General features: G+C 33.4%; 1 protein-coding gene across 3 annotated transcripts in view; it reads left to right on the top strand.

Annotated features, from left to right (window-relative positions):
• Nucleotides 1-19,179, top strand: part of LOC117125034 (protein prune homolog 2-like) — a 39,070-nt gene extending 19,891 nt beyond the window's left edge. The window contains exons 7-16 of one of the 3 annotated variants that reach the window (XM_033271391.1): nucleotides 705-1,116; nucleotides 5,786-5,953; nucleotides 6,345-6,527; nucleotides 7,128-7,230; nucleotides 9,123-9,254; nucleotides 10,212-10,298; nucleotides 11,310-11,408; nucleotides 13,748-13,772; nucleotides 14,435-14,453; nucleotides 17,908-19,179. In XM_033271391.1, the coding sequence (XP_033127282.1) occupies nucleotides 705-1,116; nucleotides 5,786-5,953; nucleotides 6,345-6,527; nucleotides 7,128-7,230; nucleotides 9,123-9,254; nucleotides 10,212-10,298; nucleotides 11,310-11,408; nucleotides 13,748-13,772; nucleotides 14,435-14,453; nucleotides 17,908-18,473 (1,794 nt within the window). In that variant the 3' untranslated portion in view covers nucleotides 18,474-19,179. The remainder of the gene's footprint in view (nucleotides 1-704; nucleotides 1,117-5,785; nucleotides 5,954-6,344; nucleotides 6,528-7,127; nucleotides 7,231-9,122; nucleotides 9,255-10,211; nucleotides 10,299-11,309; nucleotides 11,409-13,747; nucleotides 13,773-14,434; nucleotides 14,454-17,907) is intronic. The other 2 variants (XM_033271392.1, XM_033271393.1) reach the window with 2 other exon arrangements.
• Nucleotides 19,180-19,360: the final 181 nt, after the last annotated feature.

The following is a 19,360-nucleotide window of genomic DNA, read 5'->3' as shown; positions in this document are numbered from 1 at the left end:
AAGCAGTAGTATTTTAAAATGATTGTGTTAAAATGTAGAAAAATATCAAATAATTAAATATACACTGACTAATAATAATAATAATAAGATATTTATTTATTTATGGCGATTGTTGTTTTTACCCCTGGTCATTGGGTCCATAATCAAACCAGCACAAAATGCAACCTTCTCCACTCCCAGGCCAGTATTCCTAGTCGTGAACTTGCTATATTGACATTCAATGCCACATCATCTACCAAGTGCGCATTTATACTCCTTGGTGAGTGGAGAGAGTGAGATAAACCTAGGTGAGTGCCTTGCCCAAGGACACAAGCAAAATTCACAGTGAAGGTTCATACCTCTGAGAGTGGAAAGTGCAACTGCTGCACCATCCACTTTCACATTTGATCATTTTTTGTAGATCAAATAAGTTTCTAACTTCATGAGACACAAACATTATGTTTTTGTTTGTTGGTTTACACTGTATTCTTTTTCCTATGAAAATCCTGAAATAGGTTTACCTGTCAGTTTTACAGATTGATACAAAAAAATTATTCTTATGAGGAAATAGTTTTTCACTATAATTTTCAGTTGATGTAAAGTATGCAAATTATGCAGTTTATATTGTATTTTATAGTTCATGTTTATTTAAGCTCAACACCAAGTATACATTGTAAAAAAATTGGTATTTGGTCCCTGAAGTTTCTAACAATGTTGTCTTGTAGAAGGAACAAGAGGATGTGCGACCCAAAACTTTGGACAAGACATTATCTGAAGCGTCATTCTCTGCTAAAATCCGAATGTCAGGTGTTTCGATCAACGAGGAGTGGCAAGATGATGATTACTCGCATCAGAAGTTACAAGGTCAATCAGGAACGCTTACCTCGCAGGATTCCTTCTTTGAGCGGACAGTGCCAATGATGGAGAGCAACATTGAAGAGGAAGAGCAGTTGGATGACAAGATAGTGGCATTAGATGGAGCAACACTGAGGGCGGACTATTCATTGAGAGAACGCCGTCTTACTACTGACAGTGCTGTTCTAGATGCTGCATACCCAGTTGATGAAGATGACGACGACGAGGAGGATGATGCAGGAGAGGATGATACAACAGACAGTGCGTTTGCAGAAAGACCTGGTAAGAATTACATTTTTTTTAAACATTTTATTAGCATTGCTTTCACACCCAACATCTAGTAATTCACCAGTTATAGGACAGAACTTTGTTCATTTAATGCATTTGTTAGGTGCAATGGCAGCATTATTGTGGAAAGTTAGGAAGCTAAAACCCAAATCTGGAAACATGTATTTAAAAAAAAAAATACTAATTATGGTAATGGTCTTCCATTTCTATAGCCAAGTGTCAAGACAGAACAAAGAAAACAACAATTGAATGTCCTTCACTTTTTAAACATTCTGTAAAATTTAGCTATTATTAAGGACGTACCAGTATTTTTGTTTGTTGCAACTTGTACAGTATATAAATGATTATTAAATGTCAATAGTTATATATTGTACGAATTACCTTAAAACGAAAAAGAGTAGCTATTGTTACACCAGTTTTTAAACAAATTTCTAATTATGATTGGATATCACTGTCCTATTCCGATTCATACACAATAACATCCAATCAAAATTAGAAATTCTTTGGTCTGATAATAGCCATTGCCTTTAAAAAAATGTATATTTTCATTTCATGAGGAAACATTCTGATTTTGATTTATATATGGAGGTCCACAACAATCCTAAAAAAAGACCCTTTTATTTCCTGTGGCAAATTCACAATTTCCTTTGTATATTATATTACAGCTCTATGTAGGTCTATTGGATTGTATTTTATGTATGTTATTTCCTTGTGTGTAGGAATAGGCTAACATGCTACATTCTAATTACTTCCGACTACGTGTTTATCATGGCATTTTTTTTTTAACCACAATCAAATTCTGCAGCAATTATAAAAGCATGCTTTTTTTTTAAACCATTGAAGATCAGCGATGCAATTGATACATCAAAGGTGTTGGTATTTGTCTAGTCTCAACAATACTAAAGGTAGATCAGCGGTGTATTTTGGTCAGAAAAAACACTTTAATATGAACAAGTAGCAGTGTAGATGAAGCTTAAACACCACTGAATTATATGTTAAGTCAGTGGTTTTGAAGAATTTTAAACAACATCAAGACTACGCTGTTAAGCAGCTGGATATCTAATACTTTTACTGTATAAATGGAACAGAATTTCTTGTGTTTAGATCAGGTTTCTCATGCAGCGTACCATGGTGACTTGATTTTTCCTCAAGTTGTAGACCAGCCATTACCCAGTGAGTGAACATAGTACTAATTATACTAGTTAGTAGTACCGAATATTTTTAATTACAAGATTATTACTAGCCTTCCTGAAACCCTCAGATTTGATACAGGAAGAATAATCAATGACATGTTTTCTGAATCAACTTTACCATCAGAAGAACCATTTTTAACCACGCAAAACAACTGCAGTGAAATGAAACCTACTGTATGAGGCTAAAATTCACTGTCCTTGTCACTTGCATAGAGCGTTTGTCATCAAAAGTTTATATATAAATCAATCACAATTGGCACTTTAATTATTGCTATAATTTACTTGCATTTATTAATATTAATATAATAAGTTGGTGTCAATGTTGTAGCATCCCTGTTTTGGGGGCCATGGGTAAGGCTAACTATGCCAATACCACAAATATTAGGGATTCAAATTTTAGATTATACTGTGTTCAGATTTGCTTGTACTGTACTAATCTTGTGTATGGATATAATAAGCAATCTTTTAAAGCAAAAACAATAATGTAATATCAACCTATTATGAAGAAGTTCAAACTAAAAATTATCTTATAGAATGCTTGAACGTTTGTGAAGTGTGACTGTTTCTAAAAAGCATTGACATGTGTACAATACACTGCTTGTTTTGAGTTGTTCACTCAGTGTTGTATTTTTCAATAAATTAAATTGTCATTAATTGACCTTGTATACTGTCAGTGCCAGCTGACAATTTCAATATACTGCAATATTAAGGAAACAAATAGAAAACAGAGAAAAAGAAAATTACATAATACTGTTACACCCCTTTTCCTCTAGTTTTTAAGTATTCAATTAATAATCTATGGTATTAGCCGTTTCTGAGTATTTCTTCAAATCCCTTCAGTGTCTTTAAGGTCTGTCCAGACAATCAACATTTTATTTCATAAAAAACTGTTGTATGCCTATATATGGTCATGATATGATGTCATCGTGACCATATTTAGGCATGGCACATGTTTTTGTCAAATAAAATTTGATAGCCTGGACAGAAGCTTTATGATTGTACAACATTTCCAATTCATTTTTATTCGACCCTTGGTGTTTTTTATTCACCGTACATTTCTTGTTGATGATGTTCGTACAGATACATTTATTGGTTTTCATTCAATATCATTTTCATGAATTTCACTACTCAGATTATAATTATCTATTTTCAATGCATATTTTGTTTCTATAAACCCATTTTGTAACATATTGTAATATTTATATATATTGTTTATTTTTTTCCATAATTCCAATTTCCAGGGTTAAACACAACGAACGCATACATTCTTTCATAGTTGAGATGCTCATACAATATTTTGATCAAAAATATTATTTCAAATGTTATCAGGACACAAACTCACTTTAATGAAAAAAGTCATCAATTCATCAATAAGTCAACGATGGAATTTTCCATAATTCCAATTTCCATGGTTAAACACAATAAAACACATACAATCTTTCATAGTTGAGATGCTCGTACAATGTTTTGATCAAAAATATTATTGCAAAAGATTATCACGACACAAACTCACTTAATGAAAAAAGTCATCAATAAGTCAACGATGGAATGGCTTTGGCTAATGACTAACTCATGCCTCACATCTGCTGGTAGTTCATCCAGGATTCGATAAAAATTACACAAATATGGAGTATGCAAGTGTGTTTGTTTGAGCATAGAGAAAATAGGTTTGAGCCTATTGGTATTTTAAATGGAGGGAGTTGTTTATTATCTTTAACAAATCCTTTAGTTGTTAATTAGGTTAGTCTAATGCATGTTTTAAAAGTAACACTTCACGCCAGTGGTGTTTTTAACAACTCAAGCATAACTTTTTCTCAGCAAATTTCTAATGGGTGGGAGGTGGGGGTGTGCTTGGGGGATCAGGTGCCTAGGGAACAAACTTTTTAAAGGGATTTGCACCATGATGTTAATAATTTCACTCCAAATTGTTCACTTCAATCAGATACCCATTTATTACTTTTGGTGAAAAGAGAGATCTGTGGTATCTTATAACTTTTTAATCATAATAATTACAGTATATAGTAATCAACTTGTAATATAAATTTGAAAATATTCATCTGGTATAATATATGAATTGTACTGACAAAGTTTGTGTTCATTCGTGAATAGATGTGTTCAATATTGCATTTTTATATTGTATTTTATCGTGTTATGATGACTCAGTTGATGAGAATTTTCACGTGCATGACGTTGCTTTTATTATTGTATTTTATAATTTGATAACATTTTTTTACAAATTCCATAGGCTCTTTGAATAGATGTGTATTATATGGCATATTATAATATTGTATTTTATCAAATCTTTATGTAAAGCTCAGTAAACAAATGTAATCTGAAATTAGCAATATATATAATTTTTTATTGTTTTAAAGATGAAGGTATCTAGTAGAAATATCTGTGCAAGTGTGTGTAAAGCTATCTCCACACTATCAAATTTTCTTTGACAAAAAACTGTTGTATGTCCAATAGTCATGATGTTATTATGGTATTCAAATTTAGGCCAAGTAAAAAAAAAAAGTAGTTTCTGGTCCTAATATTTTTTAAAAAAGAGAATGAGGGCACTTTTTTTTTTACACTCCCGCGATGGCAAATCTAAGATGCTCGATGGGAATCAGCCACTATTTTCTCACTTTTACAAAGTAGACACATTGAAAGCAAATAAAAGAAGTACTAGACATGATTCATACCATATGTATCACCAACCACGAACGATCGACAGAGGAATTTTACCTGATTTTCTTACATTTCTTAATAAAGGAAATTAAAAAAATTAAAAATAAATATTGGTACGGCAGAGAAAATGGATGTGCGAGGGGATGAGAAACTATAAATTTTTTTTATTTGGCCATATTTTCGCCTCTTGTTTATCTTGCTCTGACATCTTATTTATTTATTTATTTATTAAAATGTAGGATAGGCTATCTAGTTATCATTTTCCCTAGAGCTCCTGTGAGTTCTTTTCCAGCGAGCCCCTAACTTTTGGGGTTTCAAAGTGCTGGAGAATGTAGCAGTGAAAATTATTCTTCTGCCTATTCTGCTGTTTCTTTATTAGTTTTCTTTGTAGTATTAAGGTATATCATGGTTATGTTTCTGTTTGTTTATGTAAAGTGCATAGAGGCAACTTTTTTGTATTATGCGCTATATAAGACTTATATTATTATTATTAATTTTATTATTTTTCCATCCTGTAATTTGCCGAGAGTACTTGTGTCACAAGTTTCTGTCACAAATGTGATTTTTCTTTTATATTGTATTATGATGATACAATGATAACCATGATAAAGTTTCACTTTTTATATTCATTGAACTATAAAACCTTTCACATCTTGTGGCTTAAAGGTCAATTTTCTTTAAAGTATAAAATAGAATATTTTGAAATACCGGTATTTGTAAATATATAAAAATGTATAAAATTACAATGTCATATACAGTATGTTATAATCACATTTTGTTTTTTTTAAATTTTTCAGTCCCACCTTCTTCATTGAACGTTGGAGGTGCTCGTCCAAAGCACCGTAAAAAGGTGAACATACCAGCTGGATTGAACCTTGACATGGAAGCCGCAGGGGATGAGCAATCACCAGCGACGAACGATTCGGCCATTTTAACTCCAAGTAGCACAGAGATGTCTTGGGAGGGTAAAATAAATTCACCTTTTATTAATTGAATAATGACTTATTTCCTCTATGTTGTCTTCTGACTTCTCCGCCTTAGCTGCTTTGATAGGTTTCGGATAAGATATTTCTAGCATGAGCCTTGCTGGTGTAGGGATCATTAAGTAATTGTAATTTTAGGTTGTGTTTTTTTGATGTGTGATTTTAAGGTCTGATTTAAGGGTTATGGGTAAAGCCTTTATTAATTGTAATACATACCATAAATATTCCATTAAGCATTTCTTAATTGCTGGCTTTTCACTGTTTGTTCCTCTCTTAAAAACCATTATCTAAAAGCTTTCTTGATGTATTTTCTTATAAATCATAATCTTCAATGCCAATAATCAAATTCTAAATTGTATAATTTCACTTTCAGATGAAACGCCGATATCAAGCAAGGCAGCTACTCCGAATATTCCCCAAGAGCCTATTCCGGAATACACTGCCAAGGAAGAGTTTAATGACAGACACAACTGGAGGAAAGTTTCGATTGGGGGAAAGGAGCATAGCATTGATATGAATGTCATTAACCCGTACAGGAAAGTGCTTTCACATGGAGGTAACTGTCCATCTTATCAAAACATGCAATATGATAGAAAGTAACTACCCACCAGGGAAGTTCACTTGCCTTGTAAAAAAAATGTAACAAATTTATAACATGTTAAAATGAAATCAAGTATGCATTAATATAAGTATGTATCATGTTTCAAATTTGCAGAGCATTTTACAAATATTCCTCTCACATTCAGCTACAAATTTTTTTTTTGAACTGTTGTATGGCCATATAAAGTCATGATGTGCCTACCCATATACAGTCATGATGTGCCTGTATATTCCTTTCACATGCAGCTGCAAAATTTTGTTTGAACTGTTGTATGCCCATATATAGTCATGATGAGCCTATATATGGTCATGATGTGATGTCATCATGACCATATTTAGGCATGTAACATGTTTTTGTCACTTAGAATTTGGTAGTCTGGACAGAGCTTTACTCTTGCCAATGGAGTCTTGTAGAGAATGAAATAAAAATTTTAAAAATAAATATAAAATAGATAAATAAAAATTAAGAGCTGACATAGATTCCCATTGAATAAACTGTAAATTTCTGTTGTTTGCAGCCAAAAAAAAATTAGACTGGGCATTTTATTTGTTTCAGGTTACTATGGTGATGGATTGAATGCAATAATTGTATTTGCATCATGTTACATGCCAGACAAGACTCGCAGAGACTATAACTATGTGATGGACAATCTATTTCTGTAAGTCAGAATTTAATTGGATTTTATACAGTGGCTTAATAAAGAAGTCTGCTTGCCTTTGGCTATAGGCTTCTTCGGTTCTACCCTGGCTATGTTCTAAGTACAGAACCCAGTGGGATGTACAGTAGGCAAATGACTGCGATTTGCCCATATATATGTATGTTATGACATGATTAAACAAGGAATATATCTAACAATAAAATGATAACAATATTCATAATAGTATCAACACCAACAATAATTAGAATGGTGTGAAAGTATTACATTAAAGAAGATTGATCGTAGAATTCAAAGTATTTTCTTTAAACTAATGTACTGTATAAACAGACTTAAGGCAAAAATACGTGAGCATATGGGACGGCATACAGTTTCAGTTCACAAGTAATTTACAATATTTTACGACAATAAAACATACATTAACATGGTTACAGCACTCAAAATTCAAGAGTAAAGCGAGAGTCATACTAATGTAAGAAAACATCAGTGACATGTATAATGATAATATTATGCCAGATTTATATATATATCGCATTACCCTGGTCGTTGGATCGTACACCTATAGCACATATTCTTCTCCATGTTGAGAATGCCATAAAGTTGCAACTTCTTTAGTGCATTGATTTTCGAGCCTATACCCATGTACCCATTTCTTCTGGGTAGAGAGAAACAACCATAGTAAAGTGCCTTGCCCAAGATGCAAGCAAAATGCACAGTGAGGAAATGAACCATGACCTCAATGTTTACAGCCAGAACTGCAAGTGTTTTTCCAACTGCTCCTACTACTACAGTATTTCATGCATAGGCAGATTCTAGGAACTAGCTCCCTCTAAATTTTCATATATTTTTATTTATTACTGAAAAGAAAGGAAAATTTTATTAAAAGTTATGTCTAAGCATGCCATTTCTGGCCATCATGAGGTGCCGTAGGCATAAAGTTTTGTATCTCAGCCCCCAACATTAAAGATTAAATATTAAATTTCTTCCGTCCAATTCCAATTATTTGTAGTCTAGACTCACCATCTGCACTAGAAGTCCCTCCTTGGGCCCAATTTAATACAAATTCCTAGATCTGGCTCTGATTTGGCATAAAAGATTATCGTTTTGGTGTATGCTCCTCTACTGACAAAATGAATCTACTTGACTTAATTGTCTCAATGGATACTTTACAAATATTTTAACAGCTGTCCTAGAACCAAGTCTATGACAGGTTCATTATCATTCGATCACTATTCACATTTTATACCTCCATGCTAACACTTGTTTCAAGTGTGCTGTAATGTCATGTTATTTTGTTTTCACCTTTATACCTACTAATGTTGAATTGAATCTCTGAAAGGTCAGTGCTCATTCATACTAACACTAATTTTAACACCAAAGAAATGTGCTGTAAGATTGTGTTATTATTTCCACCTTATAAGCCTAGTAATAATTAAATATGTTGAATCAAGTCTTATGACATGTCGATTCTCGTTCAGACATGGGCTTTCAGGCAATGAAGACTGAATAATCTTAATAATAATTAAATATGTTCAATATGTTTAAATCAGTTGTATGACACAGGTCAATTCTCATTCATTCACTATTGAAGTGGACACAGTAACAAGTGACCCACCTCAGTCTTCATCGCCTGGAAAGCCCAATTAAGTTTGACTGCTATGCCAGTGTTTTCACATAATAATAGTAATATTAATTACAACTACTAATAATGTACCATTTTATATAACCTATATTTCTGTTACATTTTCTTTGTACAGTATCAATTTGTTTTCATAATGAAATGTTTTCAAGTTAAAATGTTAATGGACTTTATTTACTTTCCAAGCTTCATTTCCTTCTTGACATTTTTGGTGCTTTTTAATTTATTTTTGGTTTTTTTAAAATATTTTTGTTAGGTACATTGTAAGTACATTGGAGCTACTTGTTGCTCAAGATTATATGATAGTCTATTTTCATGGAGCTGCTTCCCGAAGGAAGGTACCAGGAATGGCATGGATGAGGCGCTGTTACAAACTAATTGATAGAAGGTTTGATGACACATATTCACAGTATCTGTTTGTTAGCAATGAGTGTGCACTGAACTGTGGAGATCCATTGTTCACCTTTGGTACAAGAACAATTTTGCTTTTACATGATTGGTCTGTTTTTAATTACTATTGTTCCACTTATGGCTTTATAAATGTATGTGGATTGATAAGGTTTTCTCATCACGATTCTTGAAAATGATCAAGTAGACCAAAAAGTTGAACCTTCAACATGTCCCTTTTCGGAGTTAAATGTTTTTTTTTTATTATTTAGTTCAATTGCAAGTGCTTCTATTCTCAGCTGTATGGCTGAAATGCAATGATAAAGCTGTTGATCCTGTGTGCATTATGACCCATGTGTATGTTAAAAAACGCAGTAAACTGTTCAGAAGAGTAGGGGATTGTCTCCCATTGTACTGCCCAATAACCACTAGAGAAGGAAATAACTGTTCAGACATCTGTGGGTATCCAATCAAAATTACAAAGATTTCTATGTTTAATCATCACGTTGATTTTTTTTTTTTTTTGATACATGCACATCCATTGCTAGCAAACTACTGTATAAAATATATTTCATTTTTACATTTTTTGTGTTATATATAGCCTCTTTATCTCTGTCAATATTTATAGTATATTTTTGAATATTTTAAAAGATATAATTCGTCGGGAAGAAAAAAAATTGTATGTATTTTCTACATATTAGTAGTATGCATCAATTAAATAAGCCTTTGAAACAACTAAATTGGTCAAAATTTTTGGGGGCTTTGCTCTCTGGACCACTTTCGAAACACTTTATTCAAAGCTCGCCACCCCCTGGATCTTCATGAAATAGCACCTATAAATGTATGCATGATTCCCCAAGCCATTAGAAATCTTAGCTTATTGGATAAACAAACTGTGTATAGCAATATTATATATTCTATTTATGCTTTTAATATTTAATGTTTAATTTGTTTAAAGATTAAGGAAGAATCTGAAAGGTTTGTACATAGTGCACCCAACAATGTGGCTAAAGACAGTGGTGGGATTCACCAAACCGTTTATCAGGTTAGTCTTATATTTAATCAATATTAATTTAATATTAATTTTTTGTCATCTTTATATTCGTGATATATTTTGGGTTCGCTTGAAAAAAGAAAACAAAGGAATATACAAAGCAAAGCTTACAATGACTAGGTCTCCTAGGGAGTGGTGGCCCTAAGGTAGTGGTTCCCAACCTTTTTGCATTCACAGACCCCTCGGGATGTGTTAGAGAAGTCCTCACGGACCCCAAAGTCTAATTTCGATATTACACCAATAAGATAGTAAGATTTTATAGATAGATGATTCACCACAAAAGTACAATATCGAAGCTGTTTTGTGTTTGATAAGGTTCCAAATTTTAGCAGTAAGATGTTTATCACACCATTGTAATACGAGAAAAATAATAGAATCATGAAATATTGGTCTAAAAGTACAGCAGACCCTCTGCAGACCCTTTTGACATGGCGGCTCCCCAATTGTTTTTCTTACCTTGGTCGTCCACGGACCCCAGGTTGGGTACCAATGTTCTTAGGTACATTTAAAAGCAGTCTAATAAGAAAAAGAAGACCACAGGGCACCGGTCAGGGTAAAAAGACAAAAAATCTTTGGGGGTCCACAGGGTGAAACCCCTCTGGCGCAGAGAATTTGCAAAAAATTGGATCAAATTTAAATTTTTCCGGGACTGAATAGAATTTATTATGCTCAATAAATTTTCATTTTATCTGACAAGTCATGGTTAACCAACCAATTGATGGGGACCTGGTCTGTCCGATGGGGATTAAGCCCCAGGGGAAGGACTATATTCAACTAAGGTCCTTATGACCCACTTACCCCACTTCAGTAAAAATATTCATCCTAGAGTAGGGACTATACTTCTACTAATATTTCTATATCCCACTTATCCCCACCCAGTAATTCAACTGTAGGGTACCATTAAGGTTCTGATAGAATATTGTTTGAGTGATTTTGTAATATATTGCTATATTATACCCTAATTTTTCCATCTCATTTTATGCTGTTTTTTTTCTTTTTAAGTTCCAAGTTTAGTAGCAAATTGAAGTTTGTTTATCAACTGGATGAATTAAAACAGCTTGTTCCAATGGAATACATATATGTTCCTGAAGAAGTTAGAAAGTAAGTAAACCACTAATTATATGAACAGTAAAATAGTTAATTCATTTTAAATAGTAACTGTATGTAATATATTATTAAGATAGTTATGTTTTTTTTTTTTTGTTTTTTTTTTCTCTCTAAATATGCCAGGAACCACACTATGATTAGTTCAAATTCATCTATTGTTTGATTTTCATTATTATTTTTAAATTAAAAATATATGTTTCAATGTTTACTTGTTTGATCATTGTCAATAAAGTATTTTTTTATTCTCAGTTGTTATACTTAAGTTTCTGTAGATTTACCCCAGTATTCTTAAAACAAACTTTAGTTATACAGTAGAACCTCGAATTTACGTACGGCACGGGACCGGAGGGCGTACGTAAACCGGGGGATTCGTAAAATAGAGGTTGGGTTAAATTTGTGGTAACCTTTGACCTAATACGTACGTAAGACTCAATACATGTGTGTATGAACGAACGATGTTACCTAGCTAGGCTAAAGCAAGCCTCTAGGCCTACGAATAAAACCATGTGTTTAGTGTTTTTATTCATCACTATACGATGTCATAATAGAGTGTTCAAATAAAACCGTGTGTCTAGTGTAATAATTCATCACTTTATATCTTTTATTTAACTAAAGAACATGAAAATATTGTAAGATTACCTATACGACAAAGATATAACTTGGGAATTCTCCTTCATGCCTATTTTAAACAACATATGTTGAGACAAACTAAACCCATGTGCGCTGCACTGGGCGAGCCAACCAATTAGCGTTCGTGTACGTGAAACAGCAACCATGTTCACTGCACTGGGCGAGCCAACCAATTAGCGTTCGTGTACGAAACTATGCCTATTCAGCTTCGTGTAGAAAATTCGACCAGACAAGTGTTTCCATGGTTTGCCACACGAAGCTAAGGAGGAAAGCAATTATTTTGAGCACCATCGGTAGTTGTTCATCTCACTCGGTTCACGTGGTTCACGTGGTTTTAGATTATAACAACTTGGTGTTAGACTCAATCAATATTGTTGTTTAATGAAAATACGTTGCATTATTATGGTTTTGTTTATTGTTATAGTTTATTGTAATAGTCTTTTTACTTATGGTTGCTCTGAAAAGGGCCGTTTGTTTTGAATATTTTCGGGGTTTTTGATGACGTCATCGTCGATACGAGGCGTACGTAAAACGGAGGGTTCGTATAACTGGGGTACGTAAAAACGAGGTTCTACTGTAGTTCGAACTAAAACTTAAAAATTACGTCATTTCATATTCTTAAAACGAACTTCGACTATCACTACGACTAAATGATGTGAACCTCGACTAAAATGATACCTCCGCAGGACGATTTTTTTAGTCAGCCTAGGGTCAGGCTAAATCGCCGACTTGGAATATTTACCTCGCTCGGGCTCAACTATAATAGTTCTCCAAAGAAAGCAAATTTTCAGTGACTGTTCAAATTCTTTATCGTAATATGTTATTATTATAGAAAATTTATTAAGCGAATGATGGTCAATTATGAATTATGAGGAAATACGAATTTGAACCACAGACGGCAGCTTAATATTCATCCGCGTTACCGGATCTCTAAAATTTTGTCTGCTATTAAATTTAGCCCTTTTCATTGGTTTAAGTTTGATAGTCGTGGCTTGCCAGTTGTCTTCAGTTGAACTAAAACTAGGACTTGATTTAGTCGTAGTTAAAACTTCGACTACGTCGTTTGTTGAATACAAATTAAAGTTGAAGTCCAACTAGCACTAAATGAAGTTCGAAGTTCGACTAAAGTTTGTTTTAAGAATACAGGCGTTAATGTATAAAATTAAGCCACTGATGTGATATTCTTATCATCACACTTACACATGTTAAGTTCTGTCCAGATTATCGAATTTTCTTCAACGAAAATCAAATATAGTCATGATGTGCCTATGTATGGTATTGATGTGATGTCATCATGACCATATTTAGGCATGTCAAATATAATTTCACAGTGTGAACAGGGCTGTACAGTTATGTTTATTGGCGTAAAAAAGTTGTGTTAATAAATAAGTTCATCAGTCCAGGACATTGTTATACGTTTAGCCAAAGTTGCTGCTATAGCATCTTAACTTCTTGTAATTGTGCAAGTTGGTACCCTTATTGTTTATTTCTTTTTTGTTTTTCAGTTACATTTTTGCTTTTTATTTCTGGAAGTTTTTGATTTTTTTTTGTATATTAAAATTGTAAATAATATTTAATTGTATTCCATCTGCTGTTTGGATGTGAGATGAACTAAAGTTAAATAAAATAAACAGTTTGCTTTAATGTACCTGAGTCTTGTTGTTAACCAATGTTTCCCCTTTTTCACCTTAAATCAATCTCAGATTTGACCTAAAGAGAACACAAAAGGTATGTTTGTATTTGCTAGTTACTGTGCACTTTTATTCCTGATTTTGCCTTGTGCATGCTTCATCATCCCTACAGAGAAGATTATGTTGATAATGGTGGAATAACTCTAAAATACTGCATTTTGGTATTTTATATATTTTTATTTCAAGTGATGTTAGCATAATGAAACTCAACGAATGATGTTTTGCCCAACTGTTATCTCACTGATTTCTGAATATATCCCCAAATATCTGTGAAAAAAAATTTGGGAATGATTTGGGTGGGAGTCGAAGCAACAACCTCCAGATAAGTAGTCTGGTACTCTTCCTCTAAACTACAGCAGATTGTGTCTGTTCGTATCTCATTTGATAGTTAACGAAATTGGCAGTACTTTGGGTCTAATAAATTCAATTTTATAATACTAATTAATAGAAATGAGTATGCATTCTACACATTTTCATTGCAAATTCCAGGCATATTTTATCAACTGCATGAAAAGAAGCATTACATTGGTCTAATATTTTTAGTTTTTAGTTCAAATTTTCTGTTTTCATCTTGTTGAAAATAAACATGCTAGTGATGGCAGGTAATAAGCTATACTGCCCTCTATAATATCTGTTGTTTGTTTTATCGAGTCTCCATAAGCCACGCTTCATTCATTCTTGTTTTTCATTTCTATACAGGAAAACGAGGGCTTGTGGGGTCAGTATTAGAATGCAAAGCTGTACTTGTGTGGCCCAAATAACTATTTTAAGCTTCTTTATAATATATAGTAGTTGTGTCTTGTTCAGTTGTATGCTTGATGTGTGGATATTTTATGGTTGCATTCATGGTCTTTTGATGTTGTATGGACTGACAAATGCATGCTATGGTACTGTTTTCTCAGTGACATGTCTGCATGCTTTGTTTCATGTACTGAACAACCAATTCTATACAAGTTATTTTTAAAGCCAAGCTGGGTACACATCCAAAGGGCCTTGAATTCCAGTGACTATCAACATTTTCTAGAGTGTTCAAAATAGTGTCTTTCTTACTATAACAAAAATATCTGTTAAAATTGAATACAGCTGTCATTTCTTTTTATATCTCTGTATAAAAAAAGTCCTGAATCTACTATTGCAGGATTTATTTTCCTATTATGCACAAATACAAAATGACACATTTCTTGTACTGGTGCATCGTTGGATCACTGTGATCACATGGCGTGTTTACTCCAATACCACTATGCATGCAATATAATACTTATTTGCTGATTAACACTTTTTTTCAATATACTGTAATATCTTTTGTTGTTTATTCCCCTTCATCTACTAACGTAATTTAATGTGTTGTCCCCAATTAGTAAAATTGTGTACTTTTGCCCCTCCCTTTGCTAATATTATATATATTGTTTACCCCAATGATATTATCATTTGAAGCCCTAGAGGGTCACTCAACATGACCTAGAGAATGCATGTGTGTGACCAAAAACATGTTAAGAGGGTGATTTTTCATAAGCAGGCATGTTAACGTATGTTGCTAGCATATAAAAATCATCCAAATTTCACATGGTATATATTTAAGGAAATTTTAGGGCGTGTATTGAGGTTTAAAATACAACCAGGTCATTTTGCGGGCAACTGTTTGCAGGTTTGCATTCCTCTATACTGGGACTATCACGTTACTTTGACCCACACTTTAGGCGTCCACGTCATCGAACTATGTCAATTCAACCTTCTCTTCAGGGTTAATTTTACTTTGAAAATATATTTTTTTTTGCCTCTATTTTAAAACATGTTTAGGCTCCTTTAGAAACATGGTCACACACATATTCAAAATGGTGCTAGCCAGGGTGACATGTGTACAGAATCCCAACGATCTATTGTAAACTTATGGTGCCCGGTTCAGCACTCCTTGTGTTTCAGCAGGAGGCTTGAAGTAACTATAAAATAGTGCACCGCCTTTTGGAATATGGCCCATGTGCATGTCAATGAACACAGTACACTCTTGGGTTTCAAGTCTATTGTTGTTGTTGTCAGATGAAGCACTTTTTGCTATGTATTTTTGCTGCTGTTAAAATACTTTTCTTTTACGTATTTTTACATGCATATACCTCACTCTTTTTATACTTGAAACAAAAATTTAATTTAATCACAGCAACATTTATTCATTTTTGCAAATATTTTAGTTTCATCATTTTGTTAACAGTATTTTTTATACATTAATTTTGTATTTGCTTTTCTTCTGTACTCTGGCCAGTTTGCCGACAGGGTGCCCAAAAAGTCTGATAGGGGTTCAGAATCAAGGGAATTAAAATCACTTACAGGGTTCATGGGGAGAGTTTTTTGTATCTTAGTTTGACTCAAAATTGTGATAGCTAATTGAATAGGCAAATTAATATTTTTGATCCAACAACCTTGTTGTGACATCGGATGACGGCATCCCAGGCTTGTTTCATTAATAATTCATAATTATTCTGAAACAGTTTTTAATGTATATGAACTTCATATATTCCACCTTGGAATATTGAAATAACAGGTGACTTGAGGTTTAGAGTTGGGCTAAGGCTGAAAATTGGTTCCTAATCTCTAGTAATAAAATTTCTGCTAATTGAGTAATATTTTGTAAGGTGTGCATTCCTGTTGAGAAAAAAGTATTACATTTTTTAATAGATTTATAGAGAAAAAGCGTAATATATTCTCGCATATATGCGATAATCATAGATTTTATAACTAGATCCTGTGATGAGATGTCAAGCATTCTAATCACCAACAGCTCTTTTAAATGTGCTAGAAGGGTTTCTGATATTTATTTTTATTATTGTTGGTTATTCTTATTGATATTGTATATTGTTTTTATTATTACCTCTGCCAAAGGAAGTTATGTCTTCACCGCTGTCTGTCTTTCTGTTAGCAAGATTACACAAAAATTAATTAATGGGTCATCATAAAATTTAGTAGAATGGTACATAATAATGACCAACAACCTATCAATTTTTGGAAGACAGGTCAAAGTTAAAGGTCACGGAAATTTAATTTATTAACCCTGCATAAAAGAAAATAATGGAATCGACCCTCGTATTCAGGGAGCACTCAAGAAAATAACGTGCCTGAATTATGACAATTCCATTATTTCCATGAGGGTATGCTGCAGTTTCACGTATCATACACAGCCTGTGTATTGTTGGTATTCAGGCACAAGGCGGATGTATGCACTCTATGGAGTGACTGCTCTAGTTATTGTTGTGAACTTTTAAAATTACAACTTGTTTTACTTCAGAGAGTTATAAATTGTGATTGTAATAATGTGATTTGCATGCTTAGGGGTCTTTCACAATATTCAACATTTTCACAAGTGTACAAACAGTACGCTAGGGGGAAGGTGGTAGACAAGTTTGTACACTTTTACATGTGTCTAAAAATCTTGATTCAAAATATCATGCAATATTCAAAATAATAGACTTTTATGACCAATTATAATGCAACCATGGATATAATAGACATAGTTTGAAAACCAAGTAAGTGGTGTAGTTAACATCACACAAAAATCATAATGATTTTTTCGAAATCAACATTTTTTATGTAAACTTTCAGAGGGGAGGGAGGGGGTACCAAAAAGACTACTGTTTCTACACTTGCGAAAATGTTGATAATTGTGAATGATCCCTTATGTATAGTACGTTAGTACCTAGGAAGTTAAAATATTAACGTTCAAGTAATAATACTTTAAATACTACAGTTGTTAACGGTAGTGTAGAAACCATATATGATATTTATTAACATAATTCAGTTGAAGTTTTACAAGTTGACAAGTAAGTGCCAAAAAATTTGTTGTATAAGATTTTTGAAACAGTGATTTGGAAGGTGCTACCATAGTCAGTCACTGTAAATTTACAGTAATAAATTCCAACCCTGAAGTTTACTTACAGTAAGCTGAAATGTTGATGTTTTCTGATGTCTGGATGCCTCGCAATCACACTTCTACAGTATTTAATTTTTTTTTTTTAAGACCTCAGCATAATGTCTTGAATTTTGCAGAGAACATCCAGAGACTTACTGTACTGTACTACCGTAAATAGACCACAATATTGTTGTGTTTGAATAAGTGTACAATATCATGTACTTTTTGCAGAGAAGTTATGGTTTTAAAAACCTTAAATTTATATTTTCGTTTACAGGGTGGATAAGCGTTATGCTCGAGCTTGATGATGACTCTGCTAGCGCCGCATCGGATCAGTCAGATACAGATTCGGACTTTGTAATGGATAGTTACATTCCTTCAACACAACCTACTGATAAAAATAAAACACCAGACTCTAGATCACTACCAACTGAGCCCGGTAGAATCCAGTTTTCATCGTCCTCAGAGTCTGAGTCGGAGGAACCACGCAAAACAAATTGTTTTGAGAATAATAGTTTTCGTGACAGTGGAGCTGGCGCCCACGGTGAGTTCATTGAAGACGACTACATGAAATGCCATATGACATCATCAACGGTAGATACCCGAGTACTTAGTCCGCATCCTACTACAACAATTAGCGGAGATAACACACCACGAATGCAATCGCCGCATGGTATACTCCGGTTTCAGGAAGATGAGGTTGAAGCTGAGCATGAATCCCATATACGCGATTGGCTCCTCTATCCAGAGGCAGGTAGTTGGACGTCTCACGATTCATCACAAAGGAAAGATGTAAGGAATAATGAAACAGATTTTTTAATCCAAGAAAATTATAGAGACTAGATTTACTGATTTTAAAAACAATGGTTTGAGATAATTTGAAGTTTCATTATTGATTAGGTTTTTAAAGCTTTGTTGTGTTAATCTTCAGTTGTCGATAACCTTTGAAATTAAGCAAAGTTGTACCTTGGTGACTGGCCTTTGTTCTACAGGCCTGTATTCAGGGTCAATCAACTGGGGTCAGGGGAGGGCTAGAGCCGGTTGGATCCCAGTTTTGATTTTCCATTACTATGGTAGCTTTATTGCCCGAATACTGGCTTAACGATAGATTGCTGGTTAAAATGTAAAGATTTCAGATTCCTTTACAGAAAATAGCACCCCCTACCCCTTAATGGATACAGGCCTGTTCTGCAATTGACCTTTCTAAAATGTCAATTAAAGTTAACAACCGACCAGTCAGAGCAGGGCTTGGTCAGCTTGTCCCATGTCCCACTCTGTCATTTTGAGGTACCTTAGCAAAAATATCCAAGGGCGGGGCTTAGTGGCCGAAACTGTCTATTGTTGATTGCGAGCCCCTGGACAGTAAAAGTTGTTTTTTTTAAAATTTTTTGGCTATCCTGTTACACTATGTCAGCCATAGTGTACTTTTTAGAGGTTTCTATAATTTTGTTTTTGCCTATATAAATAATATATATGATATGATATACAGTATGTTATAAGTTGTGAATGTCCATTTCAGAAAGCTGTTTTGCCATATGATTATTGTAAAGAAAACATTTACTCTGCCAGTTTACTTGTAACTATTGTGTAATTATAGCCTCATGAGCATATAAAGTAGATAAAAGAAATCGTACAAAGTACAAAATTTTTTTGTTTACAGTCACATTTTGACTTTTTAGGCTGCAGCCTACTTAGTATATTATTTTTGAATGCGAGATTTATCTATGCAG

The sequence above is a fragment of the Anneissia japonica genome, unplaced genomic scaffold (assembly GCF_011630105.1).
Source record: "Anneissia japonica isolate Jap-2015-1 unplaced genomic scaffold, ASM1163010v1 scaffold9_len2422644_cov172, whole genome shotgun sequence".
Classification (NCBI taxonomy): Eukaryota; Metazoa; Echinodermata; class Crinoidea; order Comatulida; family Comatulidae; genus Anneissia; species Anneissia japonica.
The sequence above is the reverse complement of the archived record's forward strand: the minus strand, read 5'-3'. Positions and strand labels throughout refer to the sequence as shown.